Source organism: Dermochelys coriacea, chromosome 16, assembly GCF_009764565.3.
Source record: "Dermochelys coriacea isolate rDerCor1 chromosome 16, rDerCor1.pri.v4, whole genome shotgun sequence".
In the NCBI taxonomy this organism is placed as follows: domain Eukaryota; kingdom Metazoa; phylum Chordata; order Testudines; family Dermochelyidae; genus Dermochelys; species Dermochelys coriacea.
The window spans coordinates 14,964,939-14,985,076 of NC_050083.1; the positions used below are offsets into that span (position 1 = coordinate 14,964,939).

Here is a 20,138-nt window from a genome sequence, read left to right on the forward strand (position 1 = left end):
TCTCTTGCCTCCTAGGCTTGGGGCAAGCAGCATCCTAGCTGAGGTCTCAGTGGCTTCTAGGGACCATCTGTAGCAATAATAAGGCACCAAGAGGGAGCCTGCTGGCCTCCCTGCTGGAAAGCTATGGCCAACCCACCATATGCACTCTCCCAGCACCGTGTCACCGAGGCCTCCCTGCCAGGCAGATGAGTGCAGTGGAAGGGGCTGCTTGCTCCCACAGCTAGTGTGGGTGTATGTATTGCATTGGAGAGGGGGCGCCTGCAGGAAGTGCAGTGTAGTTAGATGGGGGGCGGGGGGTATACACAGTGTATATGTATAGCACACTCAGTATCGGTGTGTTTGTTGGCACGGATGCAAATTTAATATAAAATTAAAGTTGAAATTTAAATTGATTTAAATTTAATTTTTTGGGGGGGGAGCGGAAGGGGGAATTTTCCTTCGAGGATTTCAAAGTTTTCAGTCTGATTCGGAACAAAGCCAAAGTTCAAATGCTCGAAATCCTTCCCAAAACAGAAAGGCCATTCTTTGCATGGCCCTGTATACTATAGGCCAACCACTCGGCGAAAAGAACACTAGTAAGATTGCAAAGTCAAGTGCTCCAGCGTTAGGAAACACCAGAATTAAAGCCGCCTGGGTGTCCTTAATTTGACCCCCTTGTGTATACACAGTATGATAGGGTCTTTAATTACATAAGCATGTATTTTTTCCATAGGACCTCTCTGCCTCATTATGTGCACAGGACGGATGGCACTCACTTAATGAGAAGCTATTCAATCTTTTTTTGTTGTTGTTCAGCATGTGGTCCAGGCCTTATTTATTGCACACTATTCACCCTGCTGTGAAAACAGAATAAACTTCCTCTTGAGATTTTCTGGAGTGCTCATCACCATAGAATCCATGTGCTTCACAAACATTCGATGACTTTCACACAATCCCTGTGAGGCAAGTGGGTAGTATTATCCCCATTTTATAGATGGGGAGCTGAGGCACAGAGTATGCACTGATTTTGGGTGCCCAATGTCAGACATTGCACAGGCAACCTGAACTATGGGATTTCCTAAAGTCTGAATGCTTGATTTTGCAACCTTAATAATGGTCTTTTAGTTTAGTTGTGTTGGGTGAAATTTCCTAGTTTTTTGTTTTTTAAAGCAAACCGAAAAGACAAATTCCATTGTGTGGCACTATATTGACACTCACATCGGCAGGGTTAGAACCTTTAGATTTGCTGCATAGATCTGCCACTTGAGCTAACTGAGTAACCGATAGGAGTAGTAGGCTGTCATCCTTTGTGTGGACCAGAACTAGAGCAGCAATTGCAGGGAAATTGCATTATGGAGCATGCTCAGTGTGGACAGACTCTTTGGAGAATTTAGCTGCTAAAATCTAAGAAGTCTCGACGGAGCATGTGCAAACTTATTTTTCAAAGGTTTATAACCTGGCCAAATTTTGGCAGCTTTTCATGGGGCCAGCAAAAGGTACATCCCTGACACAAAGGTCCAACCCCTGCCAAATTTTATGTATCTGCTGCAAAGCAGGAAGATGCCGGAGCTTTTCAAAGGAAAAGTCAACAGGATTTTTTTTTTTAATACGGGCAACACAGTGTACGTTTTCCTTAGACTCATTCTCAAAAACATCTGCACTGTTTAGAATGAAATTTTCCAAAACAATTCAGCCTTAGGCCAACACCTGGCATGGAAAATTTTGGCCCAAAGGGTTAAAGTTTGCTAAAGTTCTAAGCAACTGAAAATCAGACCTTATTGGGGAAGTGTCAAACAACCTTAATAATAGGCCATGCCTACAATACAGGTGCATATGTGATGGGATGTGCAGCCCCACTGGGGCTCCTCACAGCCATGATATGTGTCACATTATGTAAATTGTCACATCATGTAAAGTGGCCTGGGCCTTTATAGAAGGGCTCCAGGGGTAGCTAGGACCCAGAAATATTTTTCCACTTCAGGCAGTAGAGAGGAGACGCCTGGGTCCCTCTAGTGCTTGACTTGCTAAAGGTGATTACACTTCCCCAGCTGCAAGAGGGCGCGAGTGGGGAGAGCTGTCGTCCATTGCACCAGGGGCTTGCGTAATTTCTGGACAACTATGTGACTGTATTTGTGGATCTGGCCCAGAGGCCTGGGTGATTGAAGTTAGGTCTTTGGTTTCATCATCTCTGAGGAGCGCTTCAGAGGATCTCCAGATGATCTTGGGGCCAGGGTGACCATATTTCTCCAAAGGGAAAACAGGACACCACGTGGGCCTAGCCTGAGGCACCTCTGCCCCCCTTCCCCAACAGGGCTGGCCCAAGCCGCTCACCCAAGCCCTAGCCCCTCCTCCCCGGGCAGGGCTGGTGTTACTGCTTGCCTCTGCCTGCCTGCTCCCCGTACGAGGCTGGGGCTGGCATCGCTGCTCTCTTGAGCCCTGCCTCCCCTGGTCATTTGTCCCATTTGCTCTTGCCAACTGATCAAGTTGGCAAGAGCAAACGGAACAAATGCCCACTTTTGCCAAAAAAGTCAGGATGGCTGGGACAGGGCTTAAAAAAGGAGCTGTCCCGGCCAAAACGGGGTGTGTGGTCACCCTGTCTTGGGCTGGGGAGTGGAACTGGGCATGCGTGCATGCGCGCGTGTGTGTGTAATAGTAGAATCAGATTGTGTGAGGGCATCCCCCCCATTCTCTGCAGGATCTGGCCAGCTAATGCAGACACAGCAAAGAAACTCCCCTGTGCTCTGCTGGGTTGAGCGCCCCATGTGGGAGCTGTAGGTGGGATATTCTCTGCCTGGGTGACTGAGGACAGGAGAGATCCAGGCCCATCCAGCTCACCAGCCCGTGGTTGTAGGCACCAGTGCTGCAGTGTCCAGCAATGACAGGCAGCCTGGGCCATGGCTCTGTGATTGGAACATTGCTCATGGGCTCGCTCCCTGCACCGTGTCCCCGAATGCCTCCACTGCGCAGCAGAACAGGGTCACAGAGCCAGAGTAGCCCTCTGGGAAATGCCGGGCTTTGCTGGACCACTACAAAGTGGGGTGAGTCTCTCTGCACTGCCCTGACCACACTGTCGGTTCCCAACTGGCATGGTCTGGGCCTTGCTGTGAGGAAGCCAATAGTAATGTCACTTCTGTTCACTTCTGCCTAGGGTTATTGGCCTGAAGTGCAGGAAAGGAGAGGAGGAGGCTCTCTCACCATTGGAACATCCCCGGGGTCGGGCTCCCCGGGCTGGAGATCTCTGCAAGTCGGCTTTGAGCCGAGGCCTGGCCATGCCTCGATCCTTCTGCAACGTGTCCAGGACGTCGCTGACAGAGCTCACTAACCGGGCCATGTTGGTCTGGCTCTCCGAGAGCAGCTGGGAGGGGAGAAGACAAACGATCTGGTGAGTCATCAGTTCCTGGCTTTACCCTTTTCTGACACTGCGGGCAGCAGCGTGGAATGCATCCCTCAAAGACAGGTGCTGAGCCTGGCCAGGTCCAGTGAGTGAATCTCCTCATATAGTGCACTTACGTTTCTACATACAGCACCCTCTGTCTCAATGTGCTTCCCCCACAGAGCAATCACTTCACCTACAGTACCCCTGAGATTCTGCTGCCATAGGGGCATCCCTCCTAGGAACAGGGACACAGACCATATCTGGGAGCCATTCTTCCTACTGCCAACAGAGAGAGCCCTCACCCCAAATGCCAGGCTAAGAGGAGTGGGGCTGCAAACGCTGAGTGCCAGTAGAATGACATCTACCAAACCTTCCATTTCCATCCTCTGGACCTTGGCGTCTCAGCCCAGATTATATTTCCTGTACATAGTGGCAATGGTCTGATGGTTAGTCAGGACTTCTTCGTTCTACATTCAGCTCAGACTTGCTGTGTGAGCTAGGGATATGTCACTTGGCTCTCTGTGCCTCGGTTTCCCCATCTGTAAAATAGGGATAATGAACACTCCCCTGCCTCACACAAGGGCTTGGGAGGCTTCATTGATCAGTGTTTGGACAGTGCTTTGAACACATAAAGGACATGTCTGTGCTGTGACTCCTGGACGAAAAGGGCTGCAGAAAGATCAGTGATGCGCTCGTATTACATTTCAGTGCAAAATCTGTTTGGTGAATTCAGCTGACGCAGAATCCGGACTTTGCCTTAAAATGCATCTAGCACAGAGCCAGGCCCAGGCTGAGAGCCGCGATCCAAACCCCAACAAACTTTGGGAAAGCTCCCATTGAAGTTCATGGCAAAACTTCTGTTGAGAGCAGGATCAGGGCATTAATGTCACTTAAAAATAATACTGAGGCTATCAAATGGAGTTATTCTGTTTTCACTCAGTAGGGCCTGGCCTCTGCCGAATGATGAGGGCAAATCCCAGACAAGCCCACAGCACATCTGAAAGATTAACGCTGACCTGCTGTAGCTCCTGACCCCGTGCCTGCCATTTGGGGGATAAAAGGCATCTTTAGGGGAGAAAAAAAAAAGAGAGAGAGGGGGAGGATTCCCGTCAGTTTAAAAATATCTGTGCCCTACTGCAGCCAGATTGCAGAATGTTTGGCCTTCCCTGAAATGACCCAAGCAGCACAAGACATTCAGCCTCTGATTCAGAAGTGGAGGGGGGACGGAGAGGGGCGGGAGGAAGCCGCTCCGCTGTGGGACAGATATTGGAAGAAATGCATACGCACAGTGAGATACAATTCAGAACGGGGGCTCCATCATATCCATTCCAGCATCTGGCCACCAACTGGAAGAAACTGGTCTTCCCAATAGAATGTGCCCATGGTGTTGGCCATTTTGTTTTTAGGATGTTTGGGTCATGTCTTTGCATGTGCAGTTACCTACTGTCCCACAGAGAATTAATGTCTGATTTCTTTCCCCCTCTCCCCACGCATTAGGGCGGAACTGTGGCAATTCGCTTGAGGCTGATAATCACAGTGGAAACCTGCAACAAGAAGGAAAACTCAGACACATGCCAAGCATAATGGCAGCCAGTGCCAGGACAAGCTGCTGCCCAGGGATATGAGCGGAAATGAAAGGTAGCCGAAAGTTTTTAAACCCCGAGATGTTCTCTTTGGGGCTGGGCTTTGAGGAGGAAGTTGGGCCACTTCTTGTTTTATCCACACTGGATTGCCAATCTCCAATGCAAGCTTTAAATGTCCTGAAAGTCAGAGTGCTCGTGCCTTACAGAATGTGGGGTGAGTTGGGGGAGGGAGGAGCTCAGTGCACAAGTGTCCACAAAACACCCCCTCCAGTATCAGCCACAAAGCCTGAACTCCTCTCCTCCTCTTGCTCAAAGGTGTGGCTCAGGCTGGAGTGCGGGCTCTCAAGTCCCCCAGCCCAGGCTTCAGAGCCTGAACTGCACTATCTACTATTTTTAGAGCATTAGCATGAGCGCCCCTAACTGCTGCAGTGCAGAGGTGCCCTCGAAGTCTGTGGGTGGGTGTTTGTTTCCCAGACTAACAGGACTTAGGTGAGAAGGCTATGACAGACACAGAGGCAGCAATGGTAGTGACCCAAGTAGTGGAAGACCCAGTGAAGATGATTGGATGTAGAAACTGTGGCATGTACATAATCCTGGAGGGGGTACCTGAAAAGAATTTCGTCTGCATGAAGTGCCGCCTGATGGAGCTAATTGAAGAGAAGATCCGAGGATTGGAGATGCAGGTGGAAACTCTAGTTGAGTTTAGAAGGGGGTTTGAGCGGATGATGGAGCAAAGACATGAGGAGGCTGAAGGGAAAAGCTCAGAGTTGCAAATGGAAGCAGGACCGAAGAACCCTGAGGGGATACTGCTGGGTGAGGAAAGTGGACAGTGGAAACATGTGACTAAGAGAAGCAGGCAGAGGAAAAGACGGGGCAGTGAAGTGAAGGAGAAATAGAGCTCAGGAACAGGTTTGCGGAGTTGGAAAATGAAGAAGGGGACACAGCAGGTGAAGGTAAGAGGGCAAGGAAAAAGAGAAGAGCAGATAGTCTTATTGGAAAAGGGCAAGAGTCAATGGAAGTAACGCCAAATATGAGCCCCAGGAGGACACGGGATGGGTTGCAGAAGATTGCAAGGGACAACAGGAATCGAGAGGACTTGAGGCCAGATGGAACAGGGCATAGACTGGAGAATCACACCATCACCAGGAAAAGGCAGGTCTACATGATTGGGGACTCATTACTGAGAAGAATAGACAGACCTGATCCAGTGAACAGAAGGGTGTGCTGTCTGCCGGGTGCTAAGATACAGGATGCGGACCTGAGGCTGAAGAGGATCCTAACAGGAGTGGGAAAGAATCCATCGATTATCCTTCATGTGGGAACAAATGATACAGCTAGATTCTCGCTGGAACGTATCAAGGGAGACTATGCCAGGCTGGGGAAGACGCTAAAGGAAATTGAGGCTCAGGTGATTTTCAGTGGGATTCTTCCTGTTCCTAGAGAAGGGCAACAAAGGTGTGACAAGATTATGATGCTCAACAGATGGCTCAGGCAGTGGTGCTATAAGGAGGACTTTGGGATGTTTCGCCACTGGGAAGCATTCATGGACAAAGGACTGTTCTCTCGGGATGGACTTCACCAGAGTAAGGAGGGAAATAGACTTCTAGGATGGAGGATGGCACAACTGATCAAGAGAGCTTTAAACTAGGAATTCGGGGGAGATGGTTGGGCGATGTCCAGGTAATCTCCATGCCAGTTATTCTCTTTGAGAGGGAAGAAAATGAAGTAAGAAAGCATACAGCTGTGGGTAGGAGATGGACATAAGGAGGAAGTGCAGTGTACATACCAATCTAATAGGTAATATTGGCGGTAGAATGCCTGTGCCCAATCAGGTAAAGAATGTGAGCGAAGCCAAACAGCAAAAATTAAGATGTTTGTACACTAATGCGAGGAGCCTAGGTAACAAAACGGAGGAACTAGAGCTACTGGTGCAGGAAGTGAAACCAGATATTATAGGGATAACGGAAACATGGTGGAATAGTAGTCATGATTGGAGTACAGGTATTGAAGAGTTTGTGCTGTTTAGGAAAGACAGAAATAAAGGCAAAGGTAGTGTAGTAGCATTGTATATCAATGATGAGGTAGACTGTAAAGAAATAAGAAGTGATGGAATGGATAAGACAGTCTGTCTGGGCAAAAATCACATTGGGGAAGACAGCTACTCGAGCTTCCCCTGGGATAGTGCTTGAGGTGTGCTATAGACGGCCAGGGTCTGATCTGGATATGGATAGAGACCTCTTTGATGTTTTTAATGAAGTAAATATTAATGGGAATTGTGTGAACATGGGAGACTTTAACTTCCCAGATATAGACTGGACGACAAGTGCTAGTAATAATAATAAGGCTCAGATTTTCCTGGATACGATAGCTGATGGATTCCTTCACCAAGTCATTGCTGAACTGATAAGAGAGGATGCCATTTTAGATCTGGTTTTGGTGAGCAGTGAGGACCTCATAGAAGAAATGATTGTAGGGGACAACTTTGGTTCGAGGATCATGAGCTAATTCAGTTCAAACTAATGGAAGGATAAACAAAAATAGATCTATGACTAGGGTTTTTGATTTCAAAAAGGCTAACTTAAAAAAATTAAGGAAATTAGTTAGGGAAATGGATTGGACTGAAAAACTTGTGGATCTAAAGGCAGAGGACACCTGGAATTACTCCAAGTCAAAGCTGCAGAAGCTATCGGAAACCTGCATCCCAAGAAAGGGGAAAAAATTCATAGGCAGGGGTTGTAGACCAAGCTGGATGAGCAAGCATCTCAGAGAGGTGATTAAGAAAAAGCAGAAAGCATACAAGGAGTGGAAGATGGGAGGGATCAGCAAGGAATGCTACCTTACTGAGGTCAGAACACGTAGGGGATAAAGTGAGAGAGGCCAAAAGCTATGTAGAGTTGAACCTTGCGAAGGGAATTAAAAGCAATATAAATAAGAAGGTTCTATAGCCATATAAATAAGAAGAAAACAAAGAAAGAAGAAGTGGGACTTCTTAACACTGAGGATGGAGTGGAGGTTAAGGATAATCTAGGCATGGCCCAATATCTAAACAAATACTTTGCCTCAGTCTTTAACGAGGCTAATGAGGAGCTTAGGGATAATAGTAGGATGACAAATGGGAATGAGGATATGGAGGTAGATATTACCACATCCGAAGTAGAAGCCAAACTCGAACAATTTTAATGGGACTAAATTTGGGGGCCCGGATAATCTTCATCCAAGAATATTAAAAGAACTGGCACATGGAATTGCAAGCCTGTTAGCAAGAATTTTTAATCAATCTGTAAACTCAGGGGTTGTACCGTATGACTGGAGAATTGCTAACATAGTTCCTATTTTTAAGAAAGGTAAAAAAAGCGATCCAGTAACTACAGGCCTGTTAGTTTGACATCTGTAGTATGCAAGGTCTTGGAAAAATTTTTGAAAGAGAAAGTAATTAAGGACATTGAGGTCAATAGTAATTGGGACAAAATACAACATGGCTTTACAAAAGGTAGATCATGTCAAACCAACCTGATCTCCTTCTTTGAGAAGGTAACAGATTTTTTAGACAAAGGGAATGCAGTGGGTCTAATTTACCTCTATTTCAGTAAGGCATTTGATATGGTTCCACATGGAGAATTATTAGCTAAATTGGAAAAGATGGGGGTCAATATGAAAACTGAAAGTTGGATAAGGAACTGATTAAAGGGGAGACTACAGCGGATCACACTAAAAGGTGAACTGTCAGGCTGGATGGAGGTTACCAGTGGAGCTCCTCAGGGATCGGTTTGGGACCAATCTTATTTAATCTTTTTATTACTGACCTTGGCACAAAAAGTGGGAGTGTGCTAATAAAGTTTGAGGATGACACAAAGCTGGGAGATATTGCCAATACAGAGAAGGACCGGGATATCATACAGGAGGATCTGGATGACCTTGTAAACTGGAGTAATAGTAATAGGATGAAATTTAATAGTGAAAAGTGCAAGGTCATGCATTTAAGGATTAATAACAAGAATTTCTGTTATAAACTGGGGACGCATCATTTGGAAGTAACAGAGGAGGAGAAGGACCTCGGAGTATTGGTTGATTACAGGATAACTATTAGCCACCAATGTGATCGTGAAAAAAGCTCAGGTGGTCTTGGGATGCATCAGATGAGGTATTTCCAGTAGAGATAAGGAGGTGTCAGTACCGTTATACAAGGCACTGGTGAGACCTCATCTGGAATACTGTGTGCAGTTCTGGTCTCCCATGTTTAAGAAGGATGAATTCAAACTGGAACCAGTACAGAGAAGGACTGCTAGGATCTGTCCTATGACAGGAGACTCAAGGACCATGGCTAATTTAGCCTAACTAAAAGAAGGCTGAGAGGAGATGTGATTGCTATCTATAAATATATCAGAGGGATAAATACCATGGAGGGAGAGAAATTATTTAAGCTCAGTACCAATGTGGACACAAGAACAAATGGATATAAACAGGCCATCAGGAAGTTTAGACTTGAAATTAGACAAAGGTTTCTAACCCTCAGAGGAGTGAAGTTCTGGAACAGCCTTCCAAGGGAAACAGTGGGAGCAAAAGACCTATCTGGCCTCAAGACAAAGCTTGATGAGTTTACGGAGGAGATGGTATGATGGGATAACCTAATTTTGGCAATTAATTGATCTTCAACTGTTAGTGGTAGATATGCCCATTGGCCTGTGATGGGATGTTAGATGGGGTGGGATCTGAGTTACTACAGAGAATTCTTTCGTGGGTGTCTGGCTGGTGAGTCTTGCCCACATGCTCAGGATTTGGCTGATCACCATATTTGGGGTCGGGAAGGCATTTTCCCCCAGGGCAGATTGGCAGAGGCCTTGCTGGTTTTTCGCCTTCCTCTGTAGCATGGGGCACGGGTCACTTGCTAGAGGATTCTCTGCACCTTGAAGTCTTTAAACCATGATTTGAGGACTTCAATAGCTCAGACATAAGTTGGGTGTTGGTGGGTGAGATTCTGTGGCCTGCGTTGTGCAGGAGGTCAGTCTAGACGATCATAATGGTCCCTTGTGACCTTAAAGTCTACAATTCTATCCACAGAAGAGGTGCATGAGGGGGTAGCCACAGCAAAAGGCTCCCCTCATCCCTGGAATCCATGTCAGAATGGAGAACCAAACCATTGGAAGGCAACGACGTGGACCTTTTCCAGAACAAAGAGGCCAGCCCCGGAGCGGGCGCTGTCACTTGGAGTATTACATAAAACAAGAAAGAGGATCATGCTGCTCTGCTCGTCATGGGCATTGCCTCCATTCAGGGATGGGCATCAACAGTGTAAAACAGGTGCGCCCTGACTGCAGAGCAACGAGAAGCTTAAAAGGCTCAGCAAATGGGATCTGCAAAGAAGAGATTTGGGGAAACGAAGAGCAGACATCTCTGCAAGGAGCAGTTACACCCCCGAGCAACTCGCAGCTATCGATCTCGTAGCTCTTCACAAGGTGTAGGGTTCTTTTTTGGATGGGGAAACTGAGGTACAGAATGGTGAATTTGCCCAAGTTCACTGTGACCCAGGGAGTCCCCCCAATGCCAACTGTCAGAGGGCACCCTGTAACATAACTCACATCAGGCCTGACACACTCATTGCCACAACACACTTGTCATAATCTGTATCTAAAAAGTGTCATGTGAGGTATCGTATCCAAATTGGTAACACACTGGTCATTAATATTATTGTGTGATGGATGTATGAGTGGTATATAAAGAATTACAGATGTGTGATGGAAGTGTTCTGAAAAGGAGTTTTGCAAGCAGTGCATAAGCCCAGCCTGTCCTAGACAACGGAATGTTCTTTTGCCTCCAGTGTAAACTGAGCCAGGTAACGCCTCAGAAGACAGTGAGTAGTATATCTACATATAAGTTAAACAAAGCCATCAAGCGACCTGAGCTAGGGCAAAGACCGCTTAACGATCATGCCAGGGGATGGAGCCTACACTCTCAGGAAGCCTTCCTGGCTCTTGAAACAGAGAAAATAGACTTTGTGAAATATAAGCAAAGGCAGATGGCCATTTTGGCATCCATCACCCAGGGGACACAGGGGGAGCAGAGCCCTTTGAGCTCGAGAGGTGGATCCTCTTGGCCTGAAAATCAAGAGTAGCTGGAACTGACTTTGGGTGAGATCCCTGCTTAGACAAAGATTGTAACTCACTGATGTGATATTTTAGTCACTAGACTAACAAGTGATGTTTTGTTTTACTTGTAACCACACCTGTCTTTTTTCCTTACCTGTTATCACTTATACCTCTGTTCTTTAACAGACTTATTCTTGTTTTATTAGAGAACCATCTCAGTGTTGTGTGTTAAACCAATGGTTTTCAACCTTTTTTTCATTTGCAGACCCCTAAAACATTTTAAATGGAGGTGGGGACCTCTTAGGAAATCTTAAAACCCCCAGGGATCTCCAGACCACAGGTCGAAAACCACGGTGTTAAATTGAAGGGTGAAATCCTCAGGTAACTACCAGGCTGGAGTGGGCTCTGTCACTTTGGAGGCAGTGAACTTCTTAACTTCTGTGAGTGTCCAGCGAGAGGGACTGGACAGTGCAGGAAAGATAGTTTGTGAGAGCCTTGGGCCTGGAGGGGCTGTTGATGTCGCCCTGCAAGGAGTAACCAGGCTGGTGGAAGCCAGGGTGAGGCCACTGTGTTGTGAGCAGGCTGCTGGTGTCAGGGCTCTGAGTCAAAGCTGCACAGCACAGAGGCCCCCCAGGTTACTGGGCAGGCAGTGACACAACCCCTTACTGGCCTGGGTGACCCTCCAAAGTGTCAGTCACCCAGCAGGTCAGTGGCAGAGGTGAGATTAGAACCCAGCTCTCTGGAGTCCCACACCACTGGGATGAAAAGCAGCAACTGGCTGTGTAATTCTGCAAAGGGTGGAGGTGACTGAGAGGAGAGGGGCAGGGTGTTTCGGGGAGTCAGAAGAGGAAGTGAAGAGCTGCAGTTGGAGAAATGTTATGGCCAGCTCGTCATGTAGCAAGCTGCCACAGGAAGATGTGGAGCCACCGTCCGCTAGGAAGAAGGCTGTAGGGATAGTGGAATTGGTCCCTTGGGACTGGCCCCTCCTAATACAATGAGTCTTTGAATCATCCAGTTATGCTGCTTTCTCCCTCCCTCCCTGGCCCCGCAATGCCTCCCTGCCCTGCCAGCAGCATGCTGCATTAGCCTTACAACAACGGGGGGGGATGGCGGTCTCCTCTGCAGCTGGTCTTTAGTGGGTGAGCGTGGTAGCAGGGGCCAGCCTTGCATTTCTCTCCTGCAATGCATGCCCCTTGGCAGGAGGATGGCGAACCCTGAGGTTGTAGGGGATTGGAGCCCTGTGTGCAGCCCAGGGAGGGGTTCTGACTTCACCACCCCTTCTCCAGCCCAGAGTCTCCAGCTAACGTTATTTAGATTGGTCCATCCTGAAAATAGCCCTCACGCTCCCTCTCCAGTGCCGGTCTCTGGCTCCGTGCTGCAGTCAGCCAGCCTGCCAGCATGGCAGGTGCAGCTTACCTGTATCAGCCGCCCCTGCTCGTTCTGCAGGGCTTTGAGTTCCTGCCCCATCGCGTGGTGCCCCTTCTTCAAGCTGTCACAGTCAGCTCTCAGCTGAGTGGCGTGGGTCAAGAGCTTGGCCACCTCCTCCGCCACAGTGACCAGCAGGGCCCGCTCCTGTCCCTTGGATGACTTCATCTCAGCATCGTGGTCCGTCACGGCATGCAGCACGGAGGACTGGAAGCTCTCCAGGCGGGTGAAGCTGCTGGCTTGGTCTGGACAGTTGGGGTCAATGAAGATGTTGATGCGGGAGCTGTCCACCTTCTCGATGGTGACCAGGGCAGTGGCCTCCTCGGGGTTGGTGCTGATGATGGGTGGGGAATCCGTGACGGGGCTGTGATAGTGGTTCATGAAGAGGATGGCGCCAGTGACGGTAACGGCCAGGAGGACGGCCACGGCCAGGAGGACCGTGCACAGGATGTAGCCACAGCTCATTCTCTGGGGAGACAGAGCGCGTTCGTGGAACTCTCTGGCCCAGGTGGCAGATTTAGAAGGGTTTAAACTTCACGTACAACAGAATCACCCACGATCACAGACACCCCTCCCTTTCATTACCCCATCCCACTGTGTCCCCATTCAGATACCTTCCTCGCCCTCTTGGGTCTAATGAGATCCCAGACCAAACCCTTCCCTGTAATCTCCTGGGGATAGTTCATCCTTCCTTCTGGGCCAAATGCTCCTGCCCCTCTTTCCCCTACCAGGAGCAAAGCCTGAACTACTGGACCTTGCACTGAGGAGCTAAGATGGCCAGAGAGCTCAGAAATTTGGCCATGTGCCTTCTGCCCCCTGGCAGCTTGTGCAGCCCACAGGTGAAGGACTGCTCCTCCCAACCAGCATCTCTCTCCTCTTGAGCTGTCTCTTCCCTGTGTGAGTTCTTCCCGCGATACCTGTTGGATTCACCTGCAGGACTCTTGGTCTGTGCAAACTGCTCCTGGAGGGACGCAGGGAGGTTTTATCTATCATCAGGCACAAAGATCTGATCCCCATTAGCGCCAGCTCCCTTCTGCCCTACTGTCAGCTGGTTGACACATCGCGACTGCATTAGCTCCCCATTTTCCCACTGGCTGCCTCCCCCTTTCATTACACCTGCAGGACTGAGGCTATGATTTTCCTCTGACCCTAGCTGCAGCTGTCACAAGGAATTGACGGCTGGGAAAGTGTTGCATATTCAAAGAGACAAAGATGACTTTCTCCAGGAACGAGACCAAAATTGCTGCATCTGCAAAGGTTTCCCAGGCACTGTTCCCTCCTGCATGTCTATCTGGAGTGACACCTTCTTTCAACCACCCTTTATTCATGGCCCTACAGCCATTTGCATTAAGGTGACTCAACTGCGGACTGGATGAATACATGGAAGACAAAGCGGAGGCCCTCCCTGTACCCCCAACCAAAAATAACTCCTTCCCTATCAGAGACATGCAGCAGAATTCAGGATGGATTTATCCACCCAAAGGAGAGCAAAGCAGCAGACATGAAATGCACCAGCACTTGGCTGTGTGGGAAGCCAGTCTGCAGGAACATCCTTAAAGAGGCAGCCACGCGCTCGTCACAGACTCCAGCTTTCTGTGCATTAAAAAGAAATATGTCAAAGACAATAAGGCAGGCTTTCAGAGAGAAGACAGGTTACCACGTTTGCTCTGTGTTTGTAACATATTAATCCAGACCTGCACATCAGGCAGCACGGTCTGTTGCTTCAAGGAGGACAGTTTCAGGTTAGTTTGGTAAATCAAGGCATAGCTTGGGTTATGAGAGATTTGGGTACATTGGGAGACAGATTTGGGGTCATTTTCCATTGCTTAGCGTTAGAGGAGCATTGGCTCAGATCCTTGATGATCTGACCCATTATGTCTAGGAGTTAGCTCTTTGGAAATGGGGTACCACAGAGAAATGGATGTCCAAGATGGAAAATATGGAGTCCCAGATTACAAACCCCCTTTTCTCTCTATAAAAGCCAAGGTCTGCCGGTGACTATTTGTTATTTAGCAAATACATTCACCGAATTGTTGTGAATGGACTTTGGCCTATGGATTGGGGTTTCTTTAAGCATCTGAACTGCCATTTTTGTCCCAGACTGGATGACACATCTGTAAACTAACTTCTGCCCAGTCAGTTGCAGAACACATTTAGACTCGTGATGTAACGAAACCCCGCCCTGGGCCTAAAATTTGCTTTCTGTGAACAGAACTTCACTTGCATGACTGTTCTGTGAATCTACCTTACTCTAAAGCAGTTGGAGTTGGCCACTGGCTGAAACAAAATACCAAACTAGGGGCAGTGAAGGTCTAACCAGGTGTGGCAATTGCTTGGGTCAAGCAAAGACAAAAGCTACAAAATTCAACAAGGAATTCACTGTGACATGTGCAAGGAAGTTCTCTCCTCCCCCCCCCCCGCCCCCAGCTACAGCTGCCACTCCCATGCAGGTAAATTTCAAACTCCAACCATGGCCATTTGCCCAGTGGAGCAATTGAACAACTGGTGAAATGCGGCGACAGCAAGTGGAGAGGCTGGCTTCTGAGTTAATGACCAGGGCTCCAAGGCTGCAGCAGGGGGCTGGCCTAGCACCCAACCCTTTTCACTGCACAGCGGCTGGAGCCGCAGATTGGCTGTCTTATGGTCGGAGCTGGGTCACCAAAGCAGTCGTGTGTGTGATCCTCTGCATTCTCTCAAGCTCTGCCTCATGAGCCGCTGCTGGTGAATACATAATGATAGAGACACGAGAGCAGGATTGTCCCCTTCCGAAGAGCAGGCGTCCGCCTGGGAAGTAAAGGAGACAGCCCAGGAGCTCAGCTGGCGGAGGCAGCCAGGAGACCCTGGGTCTGATTTGTGAAAGCCAGCATGTGAGGGTAGAGGGGATTTCCCTGCTTTTGGGGTATCTTCCCCCCCCCGATCCTGCTGTATCTGACTCTTATCCTTGCGTCAAAGATGATTCTGAAGAGGAAGCTATCTGAAAGGGCCAGATGGCGCCAAAGAGTGTGGTTCCCAGGGACTGATCCCAGGACCCCTCCATAGGGCCTGTCTTTGCAAAGGGCTGTACTCCAGCAATCCAGGAAAGGCGAGTGCAGTGCCTGTATGTACTGCCTATTTCCGTCCTGGTCCCATCGCCCATGAGCCCTGCAACAGTTCTGCTCGTGCTGAGTGAGAGAGAATTAGGGGCTCACAGACACACAGGACATCAGTCCGATCCCAACTTGCTGAGAGACATGCTCAGCAGCAGGATGGAAGATGCACTTGGGACCTTTGTCTCTGGAGCACACAGAGTCCTCCAGCCCTGCGAAACAGCACCGCCCCTGCACCCCTCAGCCGGTGTGCCATGGGAGCTGGCTGGCATGTGCCAGAAGAGGGTTGCAGTGCCACATGGAATGCATACTGTCTCACACACGCAAGCAGCTGTTCCATAGCTGCCTGTCAGGAAAAGGAAGAAGCCTGTCTCGAGGGGCACCCAGAGCAGAGGCGCTCACTGTCTGTACTTGGTGGCTGCAGCTGGTCTTCTCTGACCTCACCAGCAGGTGTATCTGCCACCTCTGGGAGCAACAATGCAGAGCGGCTGGTAGAAGAGCTGGAATCAGGCAGAGGGTGAGGAAGATGCTCCGATCCTTATAAGTCAGATCGTCCAATGCAGGGGCTAGCTGGCTCTTGGGGGATCATCCTTCTTGACTGTTTAATTTATCAGTCACCAGGGTGATGGGACACTACCCAACTAAGGCGGTCCTCGCCACAGGCACGTGCCAATCACAGCAGCACAAAAACCCTACCCCATACACAGCCAAACGCACTGAGCTCTGCCCTGGGCAGCCCCTCCTCACCTCCTCTGCATTCACTGATTTCCCTTCGCATCACAGCCTCCCTTCTCTCATCAGCACTTCTGGGCCTTGTCCTAGGCAGACCCCTACTCCTGGGTTGCCCTCCCTGCTCCTGTCCACCCCATAGCCTCATACTCCTGCTTCAGGTGCCCCCTTTGTGCCACGACAGAGCAGTGCTCAGAGTCGGAGTGATCGTCCAGTCTCCACCTAGGGGGCCTGGCTATAACAAGCCCCTCTCCCCTTAACCACCTCATTCTGGGCATCGGGATGTCCTCTCTTCCCATCTCCTAACCAGATCACCTAGACCACAAGCAAATCAGCACAGAGACCGTGGCTTTGTTCTCTTTGAGGCAGGTTCATTCTGCAGCTTGTACCCCCTGCATTCTGCAATTGCAGGAATTAGTTCTGCCCCCAGCATAGGTAATTGGCACCCCTGAATAGCTAGGCTACAGGTTTGTCCTGCCCAGGCCCATCCCTGAACCCAAGGCTGCCACAGAGCTGACTTTTTGCACCATAGCAGCAGGGTCCCCTGTAACTATCGGTCCTTTTCCCTCTCCTGCATCCCTTTTAAGGGTCAGTCTAGCAGGTGACTATGAATAGGGCCCTTTGGGTGTATTCGGTGTTCACCCTTCTGGTGCTATATGCCAATGTTGTTGTGTTCAGCCAAACATAGTGGCCTGGGATCTGGGCAAGGTGTACCGCCTGTGTACACATCCCAGGGCTCATACGGTCTGGGCCAACAAGCGTAACCCCATCAACCCCCCTCCAAACAACTCCACTGCCCCCTGCTCACTTCAGGGGCTAGTTCAGTTTTGGTTTTTGAGACCATCTGTGGATTTGCCCCCAGCTGACCTCACAAATCTTTCCTATTCCGCTCCCCAGCCCCGGCTGGCTTCTTCCGCCCTTCTACTCAGCAGCCCTTTCCTTTTGCAGACCACCTCTCTATATGACCTGATTGCCTACACAGGTTTCAAATGCATGTCTTGTTTGATGCTGGATCGACAACAGAGGTTTGCAGTGGTGCAGCTACATCTATTACCCCCCCGCTCCCATGCTGCCAACACCTCCCACCCCCTCTCCATCTCGTCTCAAATTTCATCTTGAACTAGATCTTCATTTCAACACCCCTTGGGGACTGGCCTTGCAGTGATTAATTTAGCCACTCGATCTCTTTACACTGCTCTCTTCCATAATACAGTATAAGCCCGAGCCTGCCTGGTAGTGCTTATACACCATAAAGCTCTTTTGGGAGTTGGGGAGATGCTGCAGATGGTAGGAGACCTGCTCTATAAAACAGTCTGCCTGGCTTTAAATGAATAAGATCCAGGCTGTGGCTTCCAAAGGAATCTATGGCAGCTAAAACCCAACTCCTCTTGAATCTCAGCGTGAGCTGGACACATGGCTTCTTTGAAAAGCCCAGCTTTAGTTCATACTCCACTGATTGTTCTAATACACAATGAACACCCAGCGTGTTGGGTGTTCAGCCTGGGTGGGGAACTGGGCCAGTTCTCTGTTACCCACATGGGCTGAGCATTCACCCTGACCTAGGGGAAACTCCATTTATTGCCATTGGGGGAAGCCCTAGCCCAGACCATAATAATCCTGCCTACCTTCCAAGGAGTGTGCTGGGACATGGGGCACAACTGGAGGGGAGCTGTGGACAGAATTTCTCTCCCTTGTGGCCCTGGGGCTGGTAGGCTGCTCCCTGTGGCACTCACCCTCACCAGGGGGTGAAAGGAAAGTTGGCACAGTGAATTCCTGAGGGGGGATGAGGAACCCTCAGGGCTCAGGTCTGGCAGAGCTGCTGAAGTGGGGGTGGCATCTGGGTAATGGGGGGCATAAATGCTGCCTGGACATTTAAATGTAGAAGGTGAAGAAGAACAAAGCAGCTGTCCCTAGGGAACCTGTGCCCCCCATCCTCAAACAGCCCAGGGTCATATCCATTTCTACCACTCCAGCCCCATCACACATGGCTGGGCAGCCAACGGCAGACAGGACCAAGGGGAAGCAATCGTGCCAGGGATGGCAGAGGACTCTGATCCCTTGGTACATTTGGGAAGTCAGGTCCCAACTGCCAGAGCTTCCCACATGGTCCTGAGTTCTATGCTTCCTTATTGTGATTCCTCCTCCCAGTATGCTGGGAGCTGGAAATGCTGTAGGGACATGTCTCCTCTTACCCCTCCATCTCAGCCTCCCCAGCTCTTCCTCTGTGCTTCTTTCACTTCCCTATGAAGCATCTGTTGGAGGTTTGTTTCTTGCTGTGTTCTAGCCCTCTGCAGGTCCAAGCAGCGTGTGATGCAGACTCCCCTCAGAGGTACAAGTACAGGCAGATGCACACAGTCATAGTGTCTTGCACACATGTTCATGCCCATCCACCCCTGGATATGTGGCAGAACATGCAGGGAGACTCACAGCCCATGTCGGGAGACGCACGCCTTCAGGCTGTGTTCCTGACTTGCACATGGATTCTTCACATGTACACACACGGGCCTGGACATGCCCATTGCTCCGGGGAGGTGCAAGCAGGCTCCGGCCCACGATTCCCCCCCCGTGCGGTGCAGTAAGTGCTGTATGAACCCCCTTCACCCCAGTCGCCTCCCCCTCAGCTGCTCTAACCAGCCAGGCAGGCTCCAGTGACTACTACAGCTGGGGACGGCGGTGGGAGAGTCTGTACATTAACAGGGCCAGATCTGACCCCAGCACAGGCTCGACATGCAAAAATCCTCTGAAAAATGAGCGAAGTGTTTGAAATGGGCAGCGGTTAGTTAAGGGGAGGAGGCTGGGGCAGCCCGGGCGCCGTTACCTGCTGCCTGTGTAACTCTCAGGGGCTTTCCTAGAGCATGATGCGATATTCGCTGTAAATAAAGAGCCTAAATAATTCAGGGCGAATTTGCCACCAGCCAGGGACCCCGGTTCCTGCCCGTTCCTCAAGGGCTCCAAGGAGCGAACGTGCAGCCTGCCATCCACCACTCCGCCTGGCAGCCCTGCGCACCCCCCTTCGGGGCTGGGTAACCGCGGGGTGTTCCGCTATGCAGGTAAAGAGGGGGCCCCCACAGGGAGTTATGAAGTTTTGGGGGCGCTGTCTAGCCCCTGCCCCGGAGGGGGGGGGGACCCAGCCTCCCCTCGGTTCTCGCTCCTGCCTCACCCGTCCTCACCTGGGATTTCTCCTGCTGCCCGTCCTCGAGTGGAGACGCTCTGCCCATGTCTTTCCATCGATCGTTGACCATCTTCTGGGCCAGCGATGGGGGACGGGAGCGAGTCCGGTTCAAAGGGGGGGGGAGAATCCGCGCCCCGGGCCGGGAACCGAGAGACCCCGGGAGCCGGCCGGGCCGCCCCGCCCCGCGGAGCCCCTGAGCTCGCTCCGCGCAGCGTCGGGCAAAGTTTGCGGCGCGTTCGGGGCTGGACCCGCAGCGCCCCTCTCCCCGCCGGCCCCGGGCTGGCGGCGCCCCGCCTCCTGCGCCTCCCCTGCCGGAGCCTGGGGGGCTGGCCCCGAACTTCGCCTCCCTCCCACTGATCTGCCCGGCACAGCCCCGCCGCCCAGACTAGAGACCCGAGCAGCCGGGGGGAGGGGGCCTGGATCGATCCCCCGCCCCCCTCCTCCTCCCTGCCCTAAATCGGCCGGACGAGCCCCGCTCTCCCCTTCCCCGGGCCCTCCCTCCTCTCTCTGCCCTTCTTTCCCCTGTCCCCCGGCTTCTGCCCCCTCTGCCTGCCCCCCGCCGCTTCTATCGCTCTGCCCTGCCCCCTTTGAGCCCCACTGCTCCTCAATCTCTCTGCCACCCCCCCTTCTATCCCTCTGCCACCCCCCCCGCTTCTATCCCTCTGCCCTGCCCCCTTTGAGCCCCACTGCTCCTCAATCTCTCTG

The 20,138-nt window shown here is 50.7% G+C and overlaps 1 protein-coding gene across 1 annotated transcript in view; it reads right to left on the reverse strand.

Moving 5' to 3' along the window:
• FIBCD1 (fibrinogen C domain containing 1) overlaps positions 1-19,906 on the reverse strand; it is a 41,569-nt gene extending 21,663 nt beyond the window's left edge. Inside the window, exons 1-3 of the mRNA XM_038375172.2 lie at positions 19,432-19,906; positions 12,438-12,914; positions 3,175-3,334 (exon numbers count right to left, since the gene is read on the reverse strand). Of these exons, the coding sequence (XP_038231100.1) occupies positions 3,175-3,334; positions 12,438-12,914; positions 19,432-19,503 (709 nt within the window). The 5' untranslated portion in view covers positions 19,504-19,906. The remainder of the gene's footprint in view (positions 1-3,174; positions 3,335-12,437; positions 12,915-19,431) is intronic.
• Between the last annotated feature and the right edge of the window lie 232 nt (positions 19,907-20,138).